The sequence below is a fragment of the Prorops nasuta genome, unplaced genomic scaffold, assembly GCF_024137725.1.
Source record: "Prorops nasuta isolate Cenicafe-Biocafe unplaced genomic scaffold, Cenicafe_Pnas_1.2 PNAS00010, whole genome shotgun sequence".
Lineage (NCBI taxonomy): Eukaryota > Metazoa > Arthropoda > Insecta > Hymenoptera > Bethylidae > Prorops > Prorops nasuta.
Window position 1 is genome coordinate 3,847,737 of NW_027116807.1, and position 21,823 is coordinate 3,869,559.

The 21,823-nt window shown below is 32.8% G+C and overlaps 4 protein-coding genes across 8 annotated transcripts; 2 read left to right on the forward strand and 2 right to left on the reverse strand.

Moving 5' to 3' along the window:
• Positions 1-7,038: 7,038 nt before the first annotated feature.
• On the reverse strand, positions 7,039-12,031 carry LOC136776774 (mutS protein homolog 4-like). The gene is made up of 17 exons (XM_066732603.1): positions 11,926-12,031; positions 11,683-11,830; positions 11,553-11,620; positions 11,318-11,466; positions 11,033-11,226; positions 10,836-10,957; positions 10,551-10,768; positions 10,279-10,473; positions 10,006-10,192; positions 9,780-9,919; positions 9,615-9,718; positions 9,312-9,531; positions 9,111-9,212; positions 8,932-9,045; positions 8,655-8,863; positions 8,387-8,579; positions 7,039-8,291 (listed from the first exon to the last, which is right to left on the reverse strand). Exons 1-17 carry the CDS (start codon positions 12,029-12,031, stop codon positions 7,041-7,043), a joined length of 3,720 nt encoding a protein of 1,239 aa, XP_066588700.1. The 3' UTR covers positions 7,039-7,040.
• Positions 12,032-12,415: 384 nt separating this feature from the next.
• On the forward strand, positions 12,416-13,437 carry LOC136777000 (uncharacterized). Of its 3 annotated transcripts, XM_066732985.1 has the most exons (3): positions 12,416-12,644; positions 12,719-12,799; positions 12,995-13,437. In XM_066732985.1, the coding sequence occupies exon 3, from the start codon at positions 12,995-12,997 to the stop codon at positions 13,427-13,429; it is 435 nt and encodes a 144-aa protein (XP_066589082.1). In that variant the 5' UTR covers positions 12,416-12,644; positions 12,719-12,799; the 3' UTR covers positions 13,430-13,437. The 3 variants fall into 3 exon arrangements, with proteins under 3 accessions (XP_066589082.1, XP_066589080.1, XP_066589081.1); XM_066732983.1 differs by lacking the exon at positions 12,719-12,799 and having other exon boundaries at positions 12,992-13,437; XM_066732984.1 differs by lacking the exon at positions 12,719-12,799.
• A 714-nt stretch (positions 13,438-14,151) lies between these two features.
• Positions 14,152-15,078, reverse strand: LOC136776999 (transmembrane protein 222). Its single transcript, XM_066732982.1, has 4 exons — positions 14,889-15,078; positions 14,546-14,756; positions 14,349-14,479; positions 14,152-14,290 (listed from the first exon to the last, which is right to left on the reverse strand). The coding sequence occupies exons 1-4, from the start codon at positions 14,990-14,992 to the stop codon at positions 14,212-14,214; spliced, it is 525 nt and encodes a 174-aa protein (XP_066589079.1). The 5' UTR covers positions 14,993-15,078; the 3' UTR covers positions 14,152-14,211.
• A 1,136-nt stretch (positions 15,079-16,214) lies between these two features.
• Culd (CUB and LDLa domain) lies at positions 16,215-21,802 on the forward strand. 3 transcript variants are annotated; one of them, XM_066732971.1, is made up of 11 exons: positions 16,215-16,266; positions 16,516-16,846; positions 16,908-17,077; positions 17,182-17,399; positions 17,469-17,823; positions 18,010-18,216; positions 18,287-18,406; positions 18,516-18,749; positions 18,906-19,092; positions 19,242-19,438; positions 19,518-21,802. In XM_066732971.1, the coding sequence occupies exons 1-11, from the start codon at positions 16,248-16,250 to the stop codon at positions 20,837-20,839; spliced, it is 3,360 nt and encodes a 1,119-aa protein (XP_066589068.1). In that variant the 5' UTR covers positions 16,215-16,247; the 3' UTR covers positions 20,840-21,802. The 3 variants fall into 3 exon arrangements, with proteins under 3 accessions (XP_066589068.1, XP_066589069.1, XP_066589070.1); XM_066732972.1 differs by having other exon boundaries at positions 18,921-19,092; XM_066732973.1 differs by lacking the exon at positions 16,215-16,266 and having other exon boundaries at positions 16,273-16,599; positions 16,680-16,846.
• The last annotated feature ends 21 nt before the right edge of the window (positions 21,803-21,823 follow it).

The window sequence follows — 21,823 nt, forward strand, 5'->3', positions numbered from 1 at the left end:
CGTTGTATGCAATGGCATAAAATAGCCACATTTTGAAATTATGAGAAGCAACGCTTGTACTGTAGGATAGCGACTTATGTATGAACATTAAGGGCCCGGGAAGTAACTATTTGTGTTACTATTTTTTTCAAAATTTCAACTTTTGCCACGATAAAAATATATACTTACCTAGCATTTGGATTTCATTAATTTTTTTAATTGTAAATTTAATTTCACTATATTATTTATGCTGGATGATTCACGTACTTAAGGTCTTTATTTACAGGGGAAGCTTGTTTTTTGTGGGATATGACATTTCACCTTTATTATAATTTCTAAATAATCGCACGGTAATAAAATCATTTGGTCTTTATCACGTTTTTAGTTTTATAAATTTGTCATGCTATAAAAATTATTGTATCATTATTTGTAATAGAGAGCCTTAGCGATTCATGGTATAGCCTTTACTTTATTAAAACAGGTTTGTATACTATAATATATTTAAATCTGTCGGTTATATGTAAAATACCATTATTAACTATAGTTATTATATATAGTCCCACAAAAAGAAGCTTTTCTTGAAAAAAAGGACGGTAAGTACATCAATCGTCTCTAGCATGACTAATACAGTAAAGTAAAAATTTTAATCATAAAAAATAGTGAAATCCAAATATGAGATGCATATGAGCCGGCATTTGTCTATTCTATTGCTCTAGATGACATATTTTGCATATTTATGATTACATATTGAGCTCAATATACAATCATAAATGTTCAAAATATGTCATATAGGATAGACACACATGCCGGTTCATATGCATCTCATATTTGGATTTCACTGTTTTTTATAACAAAAAATTTTAGTTAACTACATTTGTCATGCTAGAGACGATTTATGTACTTGCTGTCCTTTTTTTGCAAGACAAGTTTCTTTTGTGAGACTATATATAATTACTAGTTAAGAATAGTATTTTAAATATAATCGAAATATTTAAATATATTATAATATACAAAACCATTTTTATAAAGTAAAGGCTATACCATGAATCTCTAAGGCTCTCTATTACAAATAATGGTACAATAATTTTTATGGCATAACAAATTTTTACAACTGTAAAAATGTAAAAAAGGCCAAGTGATTTTATTTCTGTGCAATTATTTAGAAATTATAATAAAGGTGAAATGTCATATATTTCTTATCTTTAAATTTATTTATTTAGCATAAAAATATAATATCATTAAATCTGATAAGCCTGCACTATTTTTCTGTTGACTTTCCGTCCATGCTTTTGCAATTGTTTTTCTAATCTCATTGTCTCCATCCTGATGCATCTTTTTCATTAAATTCATGGAAGTAAAAATATTTTTTGTCTTACCTTTGCAACATTTTTCGAAGATTGTCACCTTCTAAAATTTGCATTTCCACAGATTCCATGTCAATCGAAGTTAATTGTACCTCTTTTAAAATTCTATTATAATCGGATTCCCGCAGTGATAAAAATGTTTTTTGAACTCTTATTTCCACTGCCAATTTCATTTTTTCTTTGTGTATCTCGTCTAAGAAATAATTTTGTAGTTGTTTCAGTTTTTCTAATCTTGTGTTCATGAGCTTATTCGTTGCATCTTTTCGTCCACATTCAGTTACAGGATTCATTTTAGCTAAAAAAAATATTATATTACTTATTGTGAAATTGGGCCAAACCGTCACGGAGTACAACAATCTTTAATTTTTTAAAATAGTATAATTTAAATAACAGTAATAAAACCTACCAGTTTTACGATTTTTTGTTGATGATTCGGTTGGAAGGTACAACGTAATAGTGATGGCGATATTTTCCAAAGGTATCAATATTTCGTATCGATACGTATCAAAAATAGAAGTATCGATAGATGTGAAATATCGAAATGCTGTATCACTGAAGTATCACCTACACCCAATAAATTTAATCAAGAGAAATAAAAGAAACCTGCTAGAAAATTCTAATGTGTTAGGATTCGCACGCTGCTACACTGTCGTACTGACTGAAGCGTCTGCAGTCTGAGCCACGAATGGATAAACCATTACCCAGAGATGGTAACTCGAGGGGAAATCCCTAACCCCCCACCATGCCTATGAGACTCTCAATACACAGGGTAGACATGGTGGGGGGTTAGGGATTTCCCTCGAGCCAGTAGTACCCACCAATACCTACCAAAGATTCGGGAACAACAGCGCTTACTGAAATGGACCAATTATATCAATTCATTGTGTGGTGGGGACGTTGGGGGCCTTCCCACTACTTCCCAGCAAAGATAGTCCAATAGGTGAGTAGAAAATATTCCCGCCAAAGCACAATTCATGTGTGTGTACATACGTACGCTGCGGGAAATTTACTCCAATAGAGAATGGGAAATATTCCCGCTAAAATACAATTCGAGTCTACGTACGCTGCGGGAAATGCGAGAAATTGATTCGTTTACTTTTTGGCTAAACACTCTGTAAATTCCATGCTAAACTTCTATACCACACTATAGCACGAAGACGACGATTCAATTTCCTACCGTTCATCTTCATGTTAATGTATTGATAGTTAATATAAATAAAAATTAGGAAGGTCAAACTTGCTGTATAAGTTACACGGTAATGCACGACGTTATATATATACTTGCCTTTGATACACAATTGTGTTTATTGATTAAGCTTGAATAAATTAAGTGTGCTATAATATTCCTTTTCTCATATGCATCAGAAAATATATCTTTATTATATTCATCCATATTGTCATTAGGCTCAATATCCATATCGTTATTATTTTTAAGACAAATATTGTATATAAAGCAGCAGGTTATTATAATTTGTGTGATACCATATCTGTATTAAACATGTGTAGATATTATAATATCCTGAATTATCCTTTCAGCATCTCAAACGCTCATTCAATACACATACGTACTTTAGATATATAGTTTAGTGTTAAAGTGTCTTTGTACATTATTTAAACGCCCGTTATCTCGATATGGTACTAATAAATATTGTAACATCGGATAAATCAAATCACGAACTAAATGCACATTTTCGGTAAAATATCTCTCTCTGCCAATGCTATTATCATGCAGTAAGACCTTTAAGGCCACTTAAATATCTAACTCTGGCATCATGCATACTTCTACAATAATCAATAAAATCAGAGGAATTTCAAGTTATAATCACAAATGCCTTGTAATATTATGGAATGATAAACCTTTTTATTAATATAACTTTATGGATACTCATTGGGACTACTATAGTTTAAATGTGACATCCGCCAATAGCTCCAACAACTCCAAGCAAACTACTTTGGGCTAAAAATTCTTGCTATATATACATAATTTTATTATAATCTAGCTACTTATATAAAATAATCATTAACATGACCTATTAAAGCATAAGCGAAATATTGAATGTACATTTCTAAATGATTTGTTTGCAAAGGCTAAATATATTAGCCACAGATATGAAATATAAGTTAATTACTTATTACAGTCTGTTAAATAATTATGTTAGAAATTTATGGAATGAACTTTTTTTTTGTTGCAAAACATAATTTGCCATATTATATAAATTATGCATTACAGATGTAGCTACGCAAATTTTTATCTAGTAAGGCAAGCTACGCCCTTTGCTCTCAGCCAGCGTGGGAAGCCTGGATTTTTACTCTCCCCTTTTCACGCTTGATCCTCTCGATCCCAACGCGCACTCTACCACCAGAAGGAATTCTTCGACCTTCATGCAGCTGGGAGCGTAGTGCAGCGAAAGTAATATTGTTTCCCTCTCGCCAAACTCTCCTCTTGTAGGGCTCTATCCAGGAACACTCTTATTTTTTATGTTACATTGTTTGGTTCACGTGTACATACTATACATTCCTATAGGAACGTAATTACATTTTCGATCACGATCGTAAGGGTGAGGTTCATCAAGTCCGGCTTGAGGGCTATCCGGGCTAATATGGTATACTTTGGGGCTAAAGTAGTATAGTTTCCGTTACATGAGCTGTATGAGTTTAGCCCGTCTAGCCCCAAGCCGGGCTTGGTGAACCTCACTCTAAGGGCTGAAATTTCTCCTATCGACACATAACAAATCGATTATCACTCGTTTACCTATTACAACTGGGTTTTTACTTTCAGAAAACCATTCTTGCGAGGAAGACTTTGCATTTTGCTCGATTGAACAAAAATAAGAAATATTTTTATTTACCCTTCGCAAGCACCAAACGATTGAGCTTATCGTTATTTTACACTATATTGTGGAACGAAAGAATTTAACCTGATTTCTACGCTAACAGTTGATACAGCTTGTAAGGGGTAGAAAAATACTTCTTGGATCGATTATATACAATGAATTGATGTTAAATAATATTATTGGAATTTCGTACCAATCAAGAATGCGGGCAATAATTTTATTGTTTAGGAAAGAACAGTTAAGTAACGGTAAACTGCGCATAGTCTGCTTGTAATTTATGCTACCTGATTATTGTAAACGGATGGACAATACAAAGTACAGGGGGTAAGATAGGCAGGATGAGTGTGGTTATTAAGGGATCGTAATAGTAAAGGTCTGTTGGCTGGCTGGTATTAACCAGGAAGGACAATAGTCATCACGTTACCGCCGCCTGCTCCGCTAGAACATGACCGATTTCCAACTTAATAGGCTTGATATTTTCGGTAAAGCTAGTATAGCCCTAGCGTTTTTCTTGGAAGGCAAATTCTCTTTACCACCGCCTTCCCTGTCAGCAACCGTGAAGCTCGCACCCCCACCTCGGCCTGTAAACTATGTACCTTGTGGAAAGCGCTTGGTCAATATATAGTTACCGGTGCTTGTCCCTTCGCCTGCCTACAAAATTCCCATAAAAAATGCTTACATGTGAGAAAAAGGTGGCTACTAATTGAAATAATCCTTAACAACAAAAAGGATTGAAATGGAAACAGAAAAATTTTGGCACATAATTGACTTGATCAGTATATCTATTACTTAAAAAATAGAAAAATAAATAGAGTGCAATTACATTTTCGTCAATATAAGTATATTTCAAATTTCATTTAAGAGAAAAAGAAATCAGTGCGAAAATAGCTAATTGCCCGGCGTTTGGCTTACTTATAGTTTATGTTCTGTGACGGTTTGGCACCATTTTACAATAATTAAGTAATATAATATTTTTTTTAGCTAAAATGAATCCTATAATTGAATGTGGACCAGAATATACAACGAAATTTGCCATGAACAATAGATTGAAATATCAAAAAGAAACACAAAATCATTTCTTAGACGAGATACACAAACAAAAAATACAATTGGCAGTGGACTTACGACTTTATAAAGAATCTGGATTGCTGCGGGAAACCGATTATAATAGAGTTTTTAAAGAGATTCAATTAACTTCGATTGATATGCAATTGGTGGAAATACGAATTTTACAAGATGACAACATTAGAGAGTTGCGAAGGTAAGACAAAAAATATTTTTACTTCCATGAATTTAATGAAAAAGATGCATCAGGATGGAGACAATGAGATTAGAAAAACAATTGCAAAAGCATGGACGGAAAGTCAACAGAAAAATAGTGTAGGCTTATCAGATTTAATGATATTATTTTTATGCTAAATAAATCATTTTAAAGATAAGAAATATATGAAATTTCACCTTTATTATAATTTCTAAATAATTGCACAGAAATAAAATCACTTGGCCTTTTTACGTTTTTACAGTTATAAAAATTTGTTATGCCATAAAAATAATTGCATCATTATTTGTAATAGAGAGCCTTAGAGATTCATGGTATAGCCTTACTTTATAAGAATAGTTTTGTATATTATAATATATTTAAATCTTTCGATTATATTTAAAATACCATTATTAATTAGTAATTATATATTGTCTCACAAAAAGAAACTTTTCTTGCAAAAAAAGGATGGCAAGTACATAAATCATGTTTAGTATGACTAATATATTATTCATAGTCTGCACGCTCTTAAATATGAGAAGATTTCAGATAAAGTAGTAAATACTTATACTTTTCTCTTTTTCAGTTTATTAAGACCCGAGTTATTTATGATGATGCCATCTAGCGGTGAAAAGCCAAAACATTATGTTGTTGTGTCGATAAAAGTGTATACAAGTGCTAACGAACAGAAATTTTTTATTATGCAAACGTAATTATTTTTATTATATATTCTACTTCATTAAAAAATTGAAATCTATAATTTGCACAGTTTTTCTAATCAAACTATTCTAGTAAAGCATATCTTAATTTACATTTACTACTTCTCTAGTTCTCTCTATTGTACTAACCGTACCTACTAGTGAAGTAGGGAAGAAAAGCGCTCTTCTCCGCATTATATCCACAAAAATTATAGATTATGGTCAACAACTATTCGATAACTGCGAAGAAATAATAAAAAGAAACAATTTCTCCATTTCTCTAATCTCTCTGAGAAGTCCAACTCAAGGAACCAACTAACGCGCGTTATTTTTTACAAAAAAAACACCCTGTCCTTGAACTGCATAAATTTACATTTTTCGTTAATGTCTTTCCCATATTATGAGTCAACAATTATTCTCAAGAACAGAGTCCAGTGCAAACAAGGAAAAAAATATTTCCCATAGCACATATTCTTACTTTCTACTGTAATTTTAACGTTCAATCTAGCATTATCCAGAAAAATACCTTTTTTTATAACCTTGCCAGAGATATCTCAAAAACAGCTAATTATTTTCTTAAGTCTAATAACTTGCAAATAAAATTATGAGATTTAATAATAAAAGCCGATTTATACTGTACAGCATCGAATCGCGGTATTGCATCGACGACACGTTAATTGAAAGAGCATATAAAATACATTTACGCTCCTTCGACTAATATGCCGTGGCGTAGCCGTACTGTGTGTGGTCCAATGCAGTATAACATAAATCCAACTTTATTTGAATTGAAACAACTTTAGTTAAATAATTATACTTAAATTATTTAGGTAAGTTTATAATGTTTATAATAAATATTTAATATACTAAAAAGAAAATATTTAAAACGTTTCAATTATAATTATCATCATTAGTAAATAATATCTATGACTGAGTCCATAGATTGGAAAAATTCTTCCTCGTTGAAAAGGTCACCCTCGATCTTTTTAAAAATTTCAGCTTCTTTTCTCCTCGCACTCGATTTTGCTACTGTTGTCGCAATGGAATCTCGAGATAATCCGGATGTAATAGAGACATTACTGGATACAGTCATATTAGAAAATGAGGGGTCATAGAAATTACTGGGAACGCAATATTCGTGCAATTCCGAATTTTCCAATTCTATCTCAGTGTCTATTTTGTGCGTAGAGCTTATTTTCGGTTTTCTCTCCGTGGTGAAATATTTACTCTCCATACTCGTTACATCAGAAAAATCAGTAATTGACTGTTTGTAATTACGTTCCTTCTTAATTAACGTTTCGGAAAAGTTCTCGATAAAAGAATCTGATGATTCTTCTCTAAATTGTCTAGACAAATCGTGCGAAAACTCTAGGTCGAATTTTCTTTTTACTGATATTCTATCAGCACCGATATAGCTATCCACATCATTAAAATTCACTAGTATTGTTGGATCCTGAGAAAGCAAACTCGTTTTTTCCATTTGTTTCTTATTTGGATTCGAACAAATTTGACTAATCAAAGAGGAGTCATCCTCAGTTTTCAGTGAACGTTTTCTAGAAAAGTAATTCTTCGTATACTGAGAAACTGATTTAGGCTGAAACGAATGACGCGAAGAAACGTTTTCACTTAATTGCATATTGGAACTCACTGCAGAGCTAGACCAACTAATTGGAAAACTTTCCATAGTCAATAAATCACTTTTTTCACTGGTACTAATGGACTTTGGCAAATATCCTTCAGAGGTCTTTAGAGTTTGCATCGGACAATAATTTCTCGAGCTCAAAGTTTCCTCACTCGTAGTTTTCGGTTCATCCTGCAGTTTCTCCCCCTTTACTTGAGAAACCCTCGATAACGATTTTGTTTTCAAACTTAATTTATTTCTAATAATTTCGTCGGAATCGTCCTCGCTCTCGTTCTTCGTTTCCTTTTTATTAACGTTTTTATCCATCTCTACAGCTCTTACTATGTTATCATAAGCGTTGTTGATCAACTCGCTTTTATCAACAACTTCTGGTGAAGAATTAAACCTCAAGCTTTCAATAATCGAAAGCATATACTCTTTGTTAAACATATTTTTTTCCAGTAATTCATACATTCTCACCACGCAACTGTAAATCAATTTCAACCAGGTTTCTGGAATTTCCTCATTCTCATTATTCGGCTATAAAAAAATAACAGAATTTCTTCAATAAATATTATAAATTGCAATTGCATCATAAAATAGATTAACTTAATTAACTATAATAATTAATCGACCTTTTTATTTTCGTATTCCATCGCAGCATACTCTCTGGCCTTTAACGTGATGATTTTCGGAATTCCAGACATTTCTGATAATGAAATTCCATGACAGTCCAGGAGATTCTTACCTCTTTTTAATTTATGAGTGTAAAGCAGCCTCGGATTTCTAGCTCCTTTGAATTCTCTCATTACAGTTTCAAAGCAATAGCTGAAAAATTATTTCAATCAAATAATTTGACAAAACATTAATCTTCTACAGATTGTAATACAACTTTTGGCATACTTTGATACATTATAATATATCTCGGCTAATTTAGTTAGGTGAGAGAAATGAGTAGCGCAAAAAGTGAAAGCTGAAGTATTCAAAAGGTGCTCACTAATACACCAAGCGATTGAACAGCCCTCCTCGACCGTGGTAGCACGACACAATTCATCCAAAATAATCAAAGATTTTTGTGTTACTGATTGCAGTATATACTGGGCTTCTTTCACCTGAAATAGATATAAATTAACAACAAGCGTAAAATAATCTTTAAAGATGAACGTAGTGAAATAACGACTTCTAAAACAAAAGTTGAAGCATTGCACTCAATATCATCACAAAAAGAGATCTTGCAGAAGATTTTATCAGCTATCCGAAATTCTGCTGAAGATGCTGGCACGTAACAACCAATCTTTAAAGAAAATATTGTATTATTTTGTATTTTTTATTCTTTATTTTTCTTTATTTTCCAGATACCTGTGCCATAATTTGCAGCAACACAATTTGCTTTAAATACACGGATTTTCCACTCATATTTGGTCCAGTTATCAAATGAAAATTGTGTCCAGGCGATGCTTTCTGAAAATTCGTAAGAGTAGCCAATATTTGAAATTTGTAGAATTTCTTTAACAGCATTCCTCATACCGACATTACACACAGGATTATTTCAGTACTCACAACATCGTTTGGCACTGGACGATCCTCGTTGATGGACAACATTACAGGATGCATTGAATCGCTTAAACAAAGTTTTGGACCAAAGGTTGGTAAAACATAATTTGGCATACAGCTTAGTTCAGCCAACGATATTATAAGGTCTAATTCTGCAACATCTGCGCTCAATTGAAATAAACATCCAATATGTTCCCTGATGTCTTCTATTAAATCAGTTAATAAACTAGAAAAAAAAGTCATTATAATCTCGTAATCAAAAATAGTACAAAAACGATTAAAGATATTTATAAAATAATTCCTATATACACATTGCTCATCACATGAACCTCTTCACAGGAAACTTTGCATTGCTGGCTCAATACAAGCAAAGCACTAGTAGTCATGTATAAAGAATTTCTATGTTTTTGTACCTAAAATACGATTTAGTAGAATGAAAAGATTCATTTATATTTCATAAAATGAAACTATTACTTCTATAAATTCCGAAGGCAAATCTGAAATTTTGAAACTTGGATTTTTTGGAACCGCAGCTTCTATATGATAACCCAAAGCTGGATTGCAACTCAGAGCCATGGAAATGCTATATTTTTCCGCCAAACTTTCAACCAGGCCTACATGGCCAAATGAAAAATAAGAATTTTTATACGTTTATAATATTTTGTGTAAAATAAAAATACAAAATTATATAAGCAATTACTTTTCATATCGTCGATTAATTCACAGTAAGTTTGTCTTGCAATATCCAAGAGATCATTCAATCCAGACCTAATTGCAAAACAACGCTGCATATTTGCCGATGTGTATCCCTTGACTGCTCTAGATTCTGGATTAATTATCTTAAGAATTTTCTTCTTGATAACTGGGAAAGATTCGTTCTCTAAATTCTAAAATATATCACTCCATGTTAAAAGTAATTTCAATGTAAACCAATTTATAATAATTATTTTTAATTATGAATTTCGGCTATCACTTTTCGAACTTGATCAAAAAATAAGGTACTGCCAGAAGCGAGTGAAGCTTTGAGTTCTGGTACAATATCCATAGAGTTTTTCAACAATAAAACATAATTCAAATTATGCTCAGCAGTTTGTAAACTGTTATTTAATACTGGCTTAGTGGCCATTATCAAAAGACGATCTGCTCCATACAATTTTCTAACGACCCCCTGCAAAAAGAAAAAAATTAATTAGTAAATAATATAACGAAAAATGTAAAATGAGACTAAAATAAATTTTAATAAACCTGAACGACAGAACGAAAGGAACCGTTAGTGACCAATTCCTTAACGCAGGATTGACGTTCAGCAATTAATTTTAGTCTGCATGGTGGTTGAAGAATTGAGGCCCTCAATAATCTTCTACCCATAGGAGTACAACAGTGATCCATTGTTCCCAATAAACAAATATTTGATTGAACTATCTGTGAAGTAACCAATTCCAAAGCTTTTGCACTCTCCACATCTAAAATAATTTTTTAATTCAAATTAAATTAATTGTTTTGCCATACTGGTAGAAAAATTCAATGTACCAATCACAGTTGTGTTCTGTGATCCTTGAAATTCAATTTTCATAGATTTTGGAGCATACAGAATATGTTGTATGTACTCCACATATTTTAATAATGCAGCTGCTGCAGATAGGGCATAATATCTAATGAAACATAAAAATAGTAATCAATTGGATTATTAGTAGACGCAATTGTTTCTTTTAATAGAAAATGATTACTTTTGCTTAACGAATATTTCTACTGAGGAAAATTCATTTGCACAATGTGTTTTTATTCTCTCCATTCCTATCCTCTCACTAAAGTGTATCCGGGAAACAGGAGTGATGCATAAATTTGGAAACTTTTCTCCAATCGTACTGTACAATTTATTAGCATAATTGCCATTGTTGCACATCGTGTCTGGCATTATAATCTGTAAATAATAAATTGCTTTTTAATTATATCAAAAAATGTATGTATATTTCCTTGCTAGTATGTACTTTTTTTTAATCCTCTGTTGTTACCTCGATTGGATCAAAGATATAAATTTTTGTCAATGAATTTATGTAAGTTTGGAAATCACTTATTTGGCAAAGAATTAAGTGTGGATATTTTACATTTATAGCTGCCATTCCAACTTCACATCTGGCATCTCCCCTACCAGAAGTTATTGCTGAATTGAAAATTAAGCATAACAAAAGTTAATTTAAAGCAATCTGAATATTTTGCTTACTTTGTTTTTAATTAATAAATACCAACCAACAATTACACAAGAATCGTTATTAGTCGTAATACTTCCTGGTGTCGTTGTACCTAAATTACCAGGTCTAAAAAATTTAAGCATTTTCAGATTAAAAAAAAAAATAATTCCAATAACTTTTTTTATTACGTTGTTCCTCTATGAGACGAGCTTGGCGCACACGAAGTCGACGTAGAAGTAGCCAATCTTGGTTTTCTACTATTAATTGGCGTTTTATTAACTATATTTGTATTAGCTGATAAATGCAGCAAAGGTTTTCGAAAACCATTATCAAACTCTGCAAAAAAATTCTTTTAGGTTTTTGTAGAAAGGATTGGTAAAGTCGTTTTATTTTTTCCAAAGTAACTTCAACCTTCTATGTGTTATACTTACGATATTTCGGTAAAACATTATTAATTTGTTCCTGACAATATCTGCCCTGCCCCTTTCTTTTTCCTTGGCCTCTTGATGGTACGGTATAATTACGCATGACATTCATTTTTCTATAATAATTTGTTCTCTGTATTTGTTACAAAAATATCTCAATGATTCCAAAAATTAAATTTGAACTATGCACAACTGTTAACTGTGCGATTTTTTAAATTTCGTACAATCAAGTTTCTATTTATTAAATAATATTTGATCGTAAAAGTATAAAAAATTTATTAAAATGTATTCTTTTTGTTTATCCTAAGAGTTATTCTATTTTGTATTATAATTTAACTTCAAAAGAACTTTCTCGTAAAAACTGTTATTATTGTTAGTGTAATTAGTATTTTGATTAACGCAGTTGGAGAATCGAGTAAAAATAAAGGCAATTTTCATGAAACGACGAACACATCAAGGACAACATCGACTGCACAAATAACGACAATGAAATGAAGTCAGTTCAAAGTGTCAATTCACAGAATAAATTTCTTGTTTATGTGGTATATTTGTACATAATTGCGTTTTTAATTCTTATGATATAACAATCGAAAAAATTGTTATTATAGCTGATAAAACAAGAATAATAGAAATCAAACTTGGTAGTTACTGTCAGTTGGTAAATTAAAAAAGGCAATTAAACAGTTTCCTTGTTAAGTGATTGTTTTTCTATAATTTCATTGCACGTGAGTAAATTCTTAACTATATAATTTCTATACGAGACGAATGCATTTAAAAAGAAATTTGTATTTTTCATTAGACGATAAAATTAAGGATTCATGTGACTGGCATTCATTAGCCAAAAGTGAGACATGATACATCTGGCATAATTTTTTTGAAGGTTATGCAGCTAAATTTTACACATTAGCTTTGTTCTTACACAAAATTTTCTTACAACTTTAATACCTATAAGTTTGTTATAATTTATAATGCACTGATTTATTATCGTCTTTATAGAATACACTTTTTAATTAATAGTTATATCAAATTAATTGAATAACTAATATATTATTTTTCTGCACATTTATGATAGAAGATGTCTTGGTTATTTGGTAAAAAGAAGAATCATAAAGAATCTCCAACAGATTCGACAGAGGAAGAGCAAACTGTGGAGCAAGGAAGTGACTTTATATTTGTTGAGAGAAAGGAGAATATAATTTCACCAATTATTCCTGGCAGTGGAACATCCAATAGCTTATATCCAAATATGAGTGGCATGCCAGCTTATCCACCAAGTATGCCTCATGCACCACCAAAACCAGATGTTGACCATATACCTTATTTGTCTGGAGTGCCATTTAAATTATGCAAGCAGCTTGAAAGAAGTTTGAATGATGACTTTGATATTGACCTTCTTCGGGTAAATGAGATATGTTCTTTCATTGAGAGGACGCAGTCGAAGAATTATAATTATAATTTTGAATTTGAGGAAAGTATTGCTTCTGAAATGACCAGTAGGACTAATGAATGAAATTTAATTAAATATTTAATATTTATTTGTACGTATCAGCTTTTTAATATATTATAAAACGAACAAATTTTTTAAAATAACTTTGGTATACTTTAAGAATGCTATGCACCTTCAGCAATATGCTTGTGTAGAAATATGAGAAATTATTTAAGGATACAATTTAACAAATGATAATTTCCTGTTATTGCTCAGCTAACTTATTTTAAAAGCGAGGAATCTATGAGAATTTAACAATGAGAAATGTGCATATTATTTAAGGTTTTGTAAATATGAAGATAAGTATCATATATATAATTTGTTTGCCATATTTACTCCACCATCAACTTTTACAAATACTAAATGCAATGTAAAAGATGGTTAATTGTACATATGTCAAGTTTAAGGGTTTGAGATACACAATTTTAACGTTTATGTATATATAAAAAAATTAGCTTATTTTATTAAAAGGTTAGGTCTTGAATAAATATGTACCTACTACCTAGTTATATTTTATAAGACTTTATTTTTCAATACTCTTATAAATGGGATTACTAGTCCTAATTCTGCATTTCAGTAATGTTAGTACTTTAACTAGTTCAACTGATTTATTGTAATTCTTCAGTGCTTATGAGTTTTATGAATTCATCCTTTATGTAAATATGCAAATAATATAAGAATTATGGCAAAAGAAATGTATGCTTTATTTACAATAAGCACTTAACCCTAGTTTATAAAAAGAGTTTACCAATATATGGTAACTGTGTTATATATGTACATACACATACAAAATATACAGGAACAATTTATGCAAATGCAACCAGGAGGGCTATAATAGTAACAAATAAACAAAATGGTACCCACGTTTTCAGAAATCCTATGAAACTGAAAAAAAAAAATTTTTAAATTTAAAAATAGTTTAAAAAGTATTATCAAACTTTACCTCACATATTTTGCATGAATTAACATTAAAAATGCTAATTTCACCATATTCCAGTTAGAGGAATTATTATACACCATTAAATTCAAGGCTCTTGCCACATGCGAATGGCAATTGTCAAAACATAAATTATGCTGTAAATAAAAGAAAATATAAGTCAAAATTACAAAAACAAAGGGTAACAAACTTTCTATACGTACAATCTTATTAATATAAATATCACTAGCTTCTTTTACAGCCGAATCCCAGCCCTGGAAACCTCCTTTAGCTTTGATTGGATTGAGTTGCCAATATTTTGTTGGTTTTCCAAAGGCCATATGATTTTCAGAAACATGATAGGAGCCATCAAAATCTCTAATTACACCAGTTGATGTGGCAATTCCCATGTGACCAATAAATGGAAAAAGATAACTAAAAGCAATATAAACATTATAATAAACTTAAATTGATATCATTTAGTAAAAATAGATGGATGACAGAACTAAAATAATAAAAACAAAGTAGAAAATTTAGGTTATGTTTATGAGTGAAAAATATACAAACGTCAGAAGGGGAATGGGTGTCCAGACTATGCAAAATGGGAATTTATTTGATTCAGGATGAATTGTTGTATCAACATTATTAGATGAATCGTTATAATCTGCCATTCTTTTTCTTTTTATTAGATCTATCTTGAGTTTTTACTTTCTAACGCACCGGTTTCTTGTCACTATGCATACTCTCCTATGGCTGCGTTCGTTTATGTACTGCCAGTACTGAAAACCTATATTTTACGTGACATACATTGTAGAATTTTAGTACTCGCAGTTAATAAACGAACGCAGCCTATGTAGAACTGACGTCAGTGACGTCAGCCAAATACATTTTCTACTTAAGGGGGAAGTTCATATTAAATGCCTGCTGATGCCTGCTTTCAGTCATGTTCTCGGAAATGATTTAATATTTTATTTGAAATTTGTTAACTATTTGTCACTCATAATAATTATAAATAATTTTTCTGTTGTTATTAAAATATTGATTATTTTTAAAGTATATGATAATTACTGAAACTGCATGTATACTAAAAAAATCTACTATGCAGTGTGAAGTTTACAATAAAATTATTTATAACATAAATATGAAAAAGAATTTCATTAAATTATGCAAATATACTTTGCACATGCCTGAAAAAATCTAAATTCCGAAAATTGCAAAATAAACAACAATGAAAATATGGTCACTTTTCCTTTATAAATAAATGTGAATAACTTTTCTATGGCGATAAAAAGAATGTATTGGAGAGATATATGTGCAATGCCTCATTAATTATGGAATGTTTTCTCAAAATTACGTTGAAGTAGGATGATCAAGTAATTTTAGTGTTTTCGTATACAGCGATAGCGCACAAAATTAAGCATTACGAGAAACATACCTTTAGGCTCAAATAACACTGTAATTTAGCGCGAGCTAATTATGTTCATAAACTGTAAATTCAAAAGGGGTTTGACTTTTATTGTAACATTAGGGCAGCTTAACTTTGACATACTTTGCTGTTATTTAATAGTAAAAAAAATGCCTAATTTTTTCCACTTACAAAGTTTCTCCCCTCGAATATATTGTTCATTATTTTTTTAAAAAATTCAAAATTGGAAACAGAATATTCATACTATTCTCCATGATTTAAAAATATAGAAAGAAAATGATAGTTTAATTACAATACTATATCACAATATTGTAATTATATGGAAATAAAATAATTGGTTAAACTATTGCGCAGAATGAACGTTAAAAATAAAACCATACAAGTGTAGGTGAGGCAAATACGTAACAGTATTGGAGGCTAACGATGTTAATGGCGGCTTATTATTGTTAGGTTTCCCAATAAGAGAAGCACAGTGTTTCTTTTAGTTGACTCCAACGAATATGTACCGACCACAGTATGGTAAGTTTTCCTGAATTTCTCATATAAAAATGTCTCTCGATATAAAAAATCTCTCAGAAACCCAAAATTCATATGACCATTTTCAAATTTGGGATAATAGCCAATCGGAATGCATCGATTCTTTTTAAAATTAATTAAAATACCATAAAGCATTAGGTATTTTAATAAAAGGGAAGAGAGTTCACAATAAATGGTTGTGTTAAAATGGAAAATTGTTAAGTTTCTAATAAAAAGAATTGTGCTCAACAGTGCTATTTGGAATATTTTGGTGGTTGGTTCTGGTGGCACAAGGAAATTTAGTGAGAAATGAAGATATCTGTGGAGTCCACAATGGTAGGAGACTGTATTTGGAATTGGGTGAAAAAGGAAACTTATATGGAAAGAATGTAAGTTTTCTAAAATCTGCTCAACAGTCGACTTCTGGCTCTTCTCAAATTTACGCATCCAGCAACAGTTCGCATGAGCAGTGCAGTTTGGAATTAGTCACGTGTCCTTCCTGCATAATCGTCTTGACCTTCAAAAGTTTGGCTCTTCCCTATCATTGCAGCGATGTTGGAATTAGCATCGATAGTCCTTGCCGGTATTGAAAATAGTTTTCCATTAGTTTTCTGCGGTAAAAAAATTTAATGGTTTGTTTTTAGCTGTGACTATGTGTGGCTATCCGAACCTCCGTACGAAGACGTTTCCGGGACACCATTTTGTGGATTATATGCGCCAATAGTATATAGATCGAGTACTAGAACTCTATCGATTGTTCTGCTCTATAGCCAGCTACATAAACATGCGTTCACTCTTGAATATACAGCGGAAAGTACGCATATACCTCTACTGCTTATAACCTAACCTATACAAAAAAAATCAGGATTTTATATAAAGGATAAACGTGATAATTGCAGTAAATTAAAACCTTTTTAGGAAACAGATTGCACTTGAATGGTACCGAGCCTCACGGAGGAATCTCTCCAAGTTTGAATAACACTGGAGGAGGAATTTTAAGCTCACCATTTTTCCCAGCTCGCTATCCTCGTGATCTTGGGATGGAGTATGTGATAACTTGCCCGATCGATGCTCTTTCCTGCAGAATCAGATTGCTTTTCAGCGATTTTCAACTTGCCTCTGTCTCCATTATGGAAGTATGGAATTCTATTGACAATATGAAAAAAAACATAAAAGAAAAGACGATAAGGATTTTTTTCTTGCAGTTTTACGACTTTAACGGGCAGCGAATAGATGTTAGCAGTGGTGCAAAATTTCGTCCACCAGTGATAGTTAGCTCTGGACCATCTTTGATGATAAGATTCTACGCAAACGGTGGCACAGGGTTAGGGTACAAAGCGTTCTATTCGTTCGTGATCGGCCATCATTACGATAAACCCATTCAGCCAATCACGGACTGCGGTGGATACGTTGAAAATTTAGGTGGTGCCATCACCATGATGGACATGGTCGGTCAGGGGGTTAAAACTTATGATTGTGTCTGGCTGATTAGACCGCCAAAGAATTTTTTACACATGAAAACTCATATGTACCTGAAAGTGATCGCTTTCGCTGAAATGGGTAGGTCTCTGTCATTTATCGGAACTTTCAATTGAATATATTCATAAAGGTAGTGTCAGGAACGTTCCTGAAATATTTCCAGAGTCAATTTGAAGTGTTAGCATGTTTTAGGAATGTTTCTAACGTCATTTATACTATGTATAGGTACTTAAATGCAAAAGAAACTATTTGTTGATTTAATCGTAGCCGGTACGACCGAATTGACGATAAAACAAGGTCCAACGTCCACTTTGCTACCCTTGGAGATTTTGAGACATCCAGCTACTTATTCACAAAATCAGAGATTACGTGAGCACGTAACTCCGGTTACGAGTGGATTTCACGTAAGTCTTCGAGGAACGTTTGGATCAACCTCCCATCTTGCCATCGCGTATGCAGCCTTCAGCTATATGGGTCTGCAAAGAAATTCTTCTTAAATTTATATACAAAGGATCTATTCTTAACCCCTAGTTTTTCAATTCAGATTGCTTCACCGGATCGGATTTTTTATGTCAAAATCATCGATGCATTCCTATTCAATTAAATTGTGATGGTTTTGACCACTGTGGGGATAACAGTGATGAACCTAACACCTGTTTTCAAGGTAAAACGTGCTTAAAACGTTACAACGCATCAATTTGAATTTAAAGACGCTTCAAAAACGATTTCGACACGTTAGCGAGGTTAAATTGTAGCAATTTATTGTATTACAGATTGGGACATGCAACCTCATGATAGAAAGTGGTATATGAATAAGGCCAATTATTATTTCCCTAAAATCGAGCATTATCCCGATTTGAAAACGGCAACTTTGGTGTTTGTGGCCAGTAGCCTTGGCCTCATCGTTCTCATATCAGCTCTAATCATTCTATTGTACAGAATGGGAGCGAGAGCGAGACAACAAAGAGAATTGCAATCAAGATTGCAAACGATCAGTGACCTTTTAGGTATTATTATTTTGCTTCTTTTATTTTCAAAAATAAAATGGCTACAGCCGCGAATGGCTAATATAAAAATATCTACAGTTATTCGATATTGAATCGAATAAAAAAATAACTTTTAATTTAATGAACTTGGCCGATGCTCAAAATTACTCTCCACAGTTTTCGACATTGCAGACGGTGCTAGAATCGATGAGATGACAATCTCTGATGATCCACCAGTCTACGAAGAACCGCCAGGTTACGACGAAATTGTCAAACTCAACTACGAATCTGAGGAGGGCAGAAGGAAAAAACGTAGAAGTTTCAATTTCAGCAGGCGCAGCAGGAGCTCATCTGGACAGTGCTCGTAAGCCTTCCTAACCTCTACAGATTTATTTTCTTCAATTTATATATTTGGAGAAAGTGAAGAAAATTAAATGGGTAGATTTTGTAGCAGAAAAATATTGCCCTTTTATGGTCTTTAATGTCAAAAACATAAAAATTGTACGATTTTAGGTTAGATTCAATTCCTCCACCGTCTTTGAGTTCGGTAGTGGATAATGCCAGTACAAGCCGGAGTAGCCAAACTACTCCAGTGCCAACAACGAGTCGTCAGAATATTCCGCAAACACCGCCGCCACCTTATGTTACGCCACCTGGTTCAATAGTAAGAAATAATAGTGTACCAAATTTAACCTCTCCTACAGAATCACGTACGTATTATATTCCAATAAAAATATTAAATCTCACAGATTTTTGTTTAACCTAATAAATGTCTTGTAAAATTTTAAGTTGACACTGAAGCGACAGAAACAACGAGATTTGTTGCTGAAAATGAAATCAGAGAAGAAGAACAAGCTGAGACGTTATTGCACGAGGAGACTGTGGAAAGTATGGGAACCGACATGGAGGCTCTTGGTGCGTATGAGGATTTAGGAAAACCAAGTATACCCAGCAGCTCGCAATCTTCTGATCCACAGTCGGTCAGCTATCAAGGACACTCGAGTGTTACGAATCAAGACTACGAACCTACTGGAAACGTCATCGGAAAAATCATGGAGGTCCAAAACGTTGGTACTGAAAGTCCGAAAACTCCTAAAATCGTACAACACTCTAGTAGCGAAGGCTCCTCTATTTCTGAGTATTCCAATAATTGCTGCAAGTGTAGAAATGCCAAATTCCTCATTTCGGATCATCCCAGTACTATTTGCAGCTGCAAATTTATAAAGTTCATCGCACCTAGCCCTCCGAAAAATGGTTGCACTTGTCAAAATCAAGAATGCGTCTTTCCCGATCATTCAAATTCAATAGGTAATCCAGAATTGTCTATTTTGCTCCGAAGAAAATCCGACAATTCGAGATACGAGGTCTGCAGCGATACTAAGAGTAATTTTAGTATTCGTGAATTAAAGGGGATTGGAAGATCCGGTGCAGGCTATGATCGTATAAAATTTTGCTGTAGCTGTGAAGGTGCTTGTGGATGCCTTAGCAATGTCTCATCCAAGCCAAGCGCTCAACAGCCACAAGTTCCTGCACGAAATTACAAGAGGCACCGCAAAATCCGTCAAAGTCAGAGTTGCGGGAATCTGCAAAGCTCTGTAATTTCCTCGACCACTGAACAATCGAAACCAATCGAAATGGAGCATAAAGAGCAAATCCCGGAACTTTCACTGGCTACAGAAGAAACCACATCGAGTAAACCTCGTCAAATAACCATAACTAATCAGGAAGATACAACTATCAATACTACAAAGAGTGTTCCAGCCAAACTGGACCAATTGCAGAAGATGACTCCTGACAATCTTAAGCCTACTTCGTACCATAAGAGGTTTGAACATGAACCAAGGAGCAGAAGGATTGAGCTTGTGAGTATTCAAAATGGTCAATTCAAAATTAGAGAGCTGACTGGAAGAAACAAAGTGATTCTAGACCAAGGAGGAGATCAGGAGATAAAGGAAAATTACTCTGATGGTGTTCCAAAGAGGATTTCTGATGAAAGCAAATTTGGAACGGAGGATAATGGGCAGTTAAAGGACAACAAAGGTACCAACATTCAATTTTCACCACCATTAAAGATTCTTAAAACAATTATGGTTCATCGTGATGACGAATGAATGTTCGCTTCTTCGACGAAAGATTGTGATACTGAGATTGATGAGCCTAAGAAAAATTTTTTGTCACAACAACTATATATTAGAGGTTTGGAAATTGAATCTAAGACTACTAACAATCTTTTACAGTGAATAAATCTTAATTCCACTTTGTCCACTGCTCCTTCTGTACCAACCAGTACTTTCTACGGATCTTCGACAAGGATGTCGACCTTCAGTATTCTTGTAGTAGTTATGAGAATGTAGAGGATAGCATTCAGATTCTAGCAGAGACCTGCAGAACACCTGAACTGCCTACGTAGATTGGCAACAGTTCCATTGAAAGCCCAAGGGAACAAAGGCGTACCAGAAGACTCAGAAGGTACTCCAGCTGTGATTTGAAGAATCTTTACGAGGACATTAAGATCCTCGATAATTTCTTGGCTTCCGGCCAGTTATCCGTACATTTAACCAGCAAAGCGATACCACTGATATTACTGGACCCCTAAGATAAAACCTCTCATTTCTTGGATAACTTGGCTATAAAGGAGAAATTTGGTCCAGCAGACTTCAGAAAATTGTATTTTCTTTTGCTCAAGCATTTTCTTACATATGTGGAGAATACATTTCCAAAGTTAGAACATCAAATTTAGTCGGAATATATACTTTTCAATGGTGCATGCCAAGCAAGCAAATCTAATAGAGCAATGTGTGCCAATAAATTTTAAACGCGTTTTTCTAAAAAAAATAACGTTTTTAAAGCTGGCATTAATTCTAGTTAAAACAATTTTCATCCGATTTTCTCGATCAATACCTGACATTTAAGATAGCGAAATTTCTGAGTGCACGAACCTCAAAAATTTAAATTTATCAATACGAGTTAAAGAATGGCCCTAATGAAAAAGGATTAGTTGGACCAGGTTCACCCTCACTTAAAAAAAAAAAAGATCTAAGAATCCAATATGTAGCAATTAGTACAATACGTTTGTTAGTTTCTCTAAAATCCTC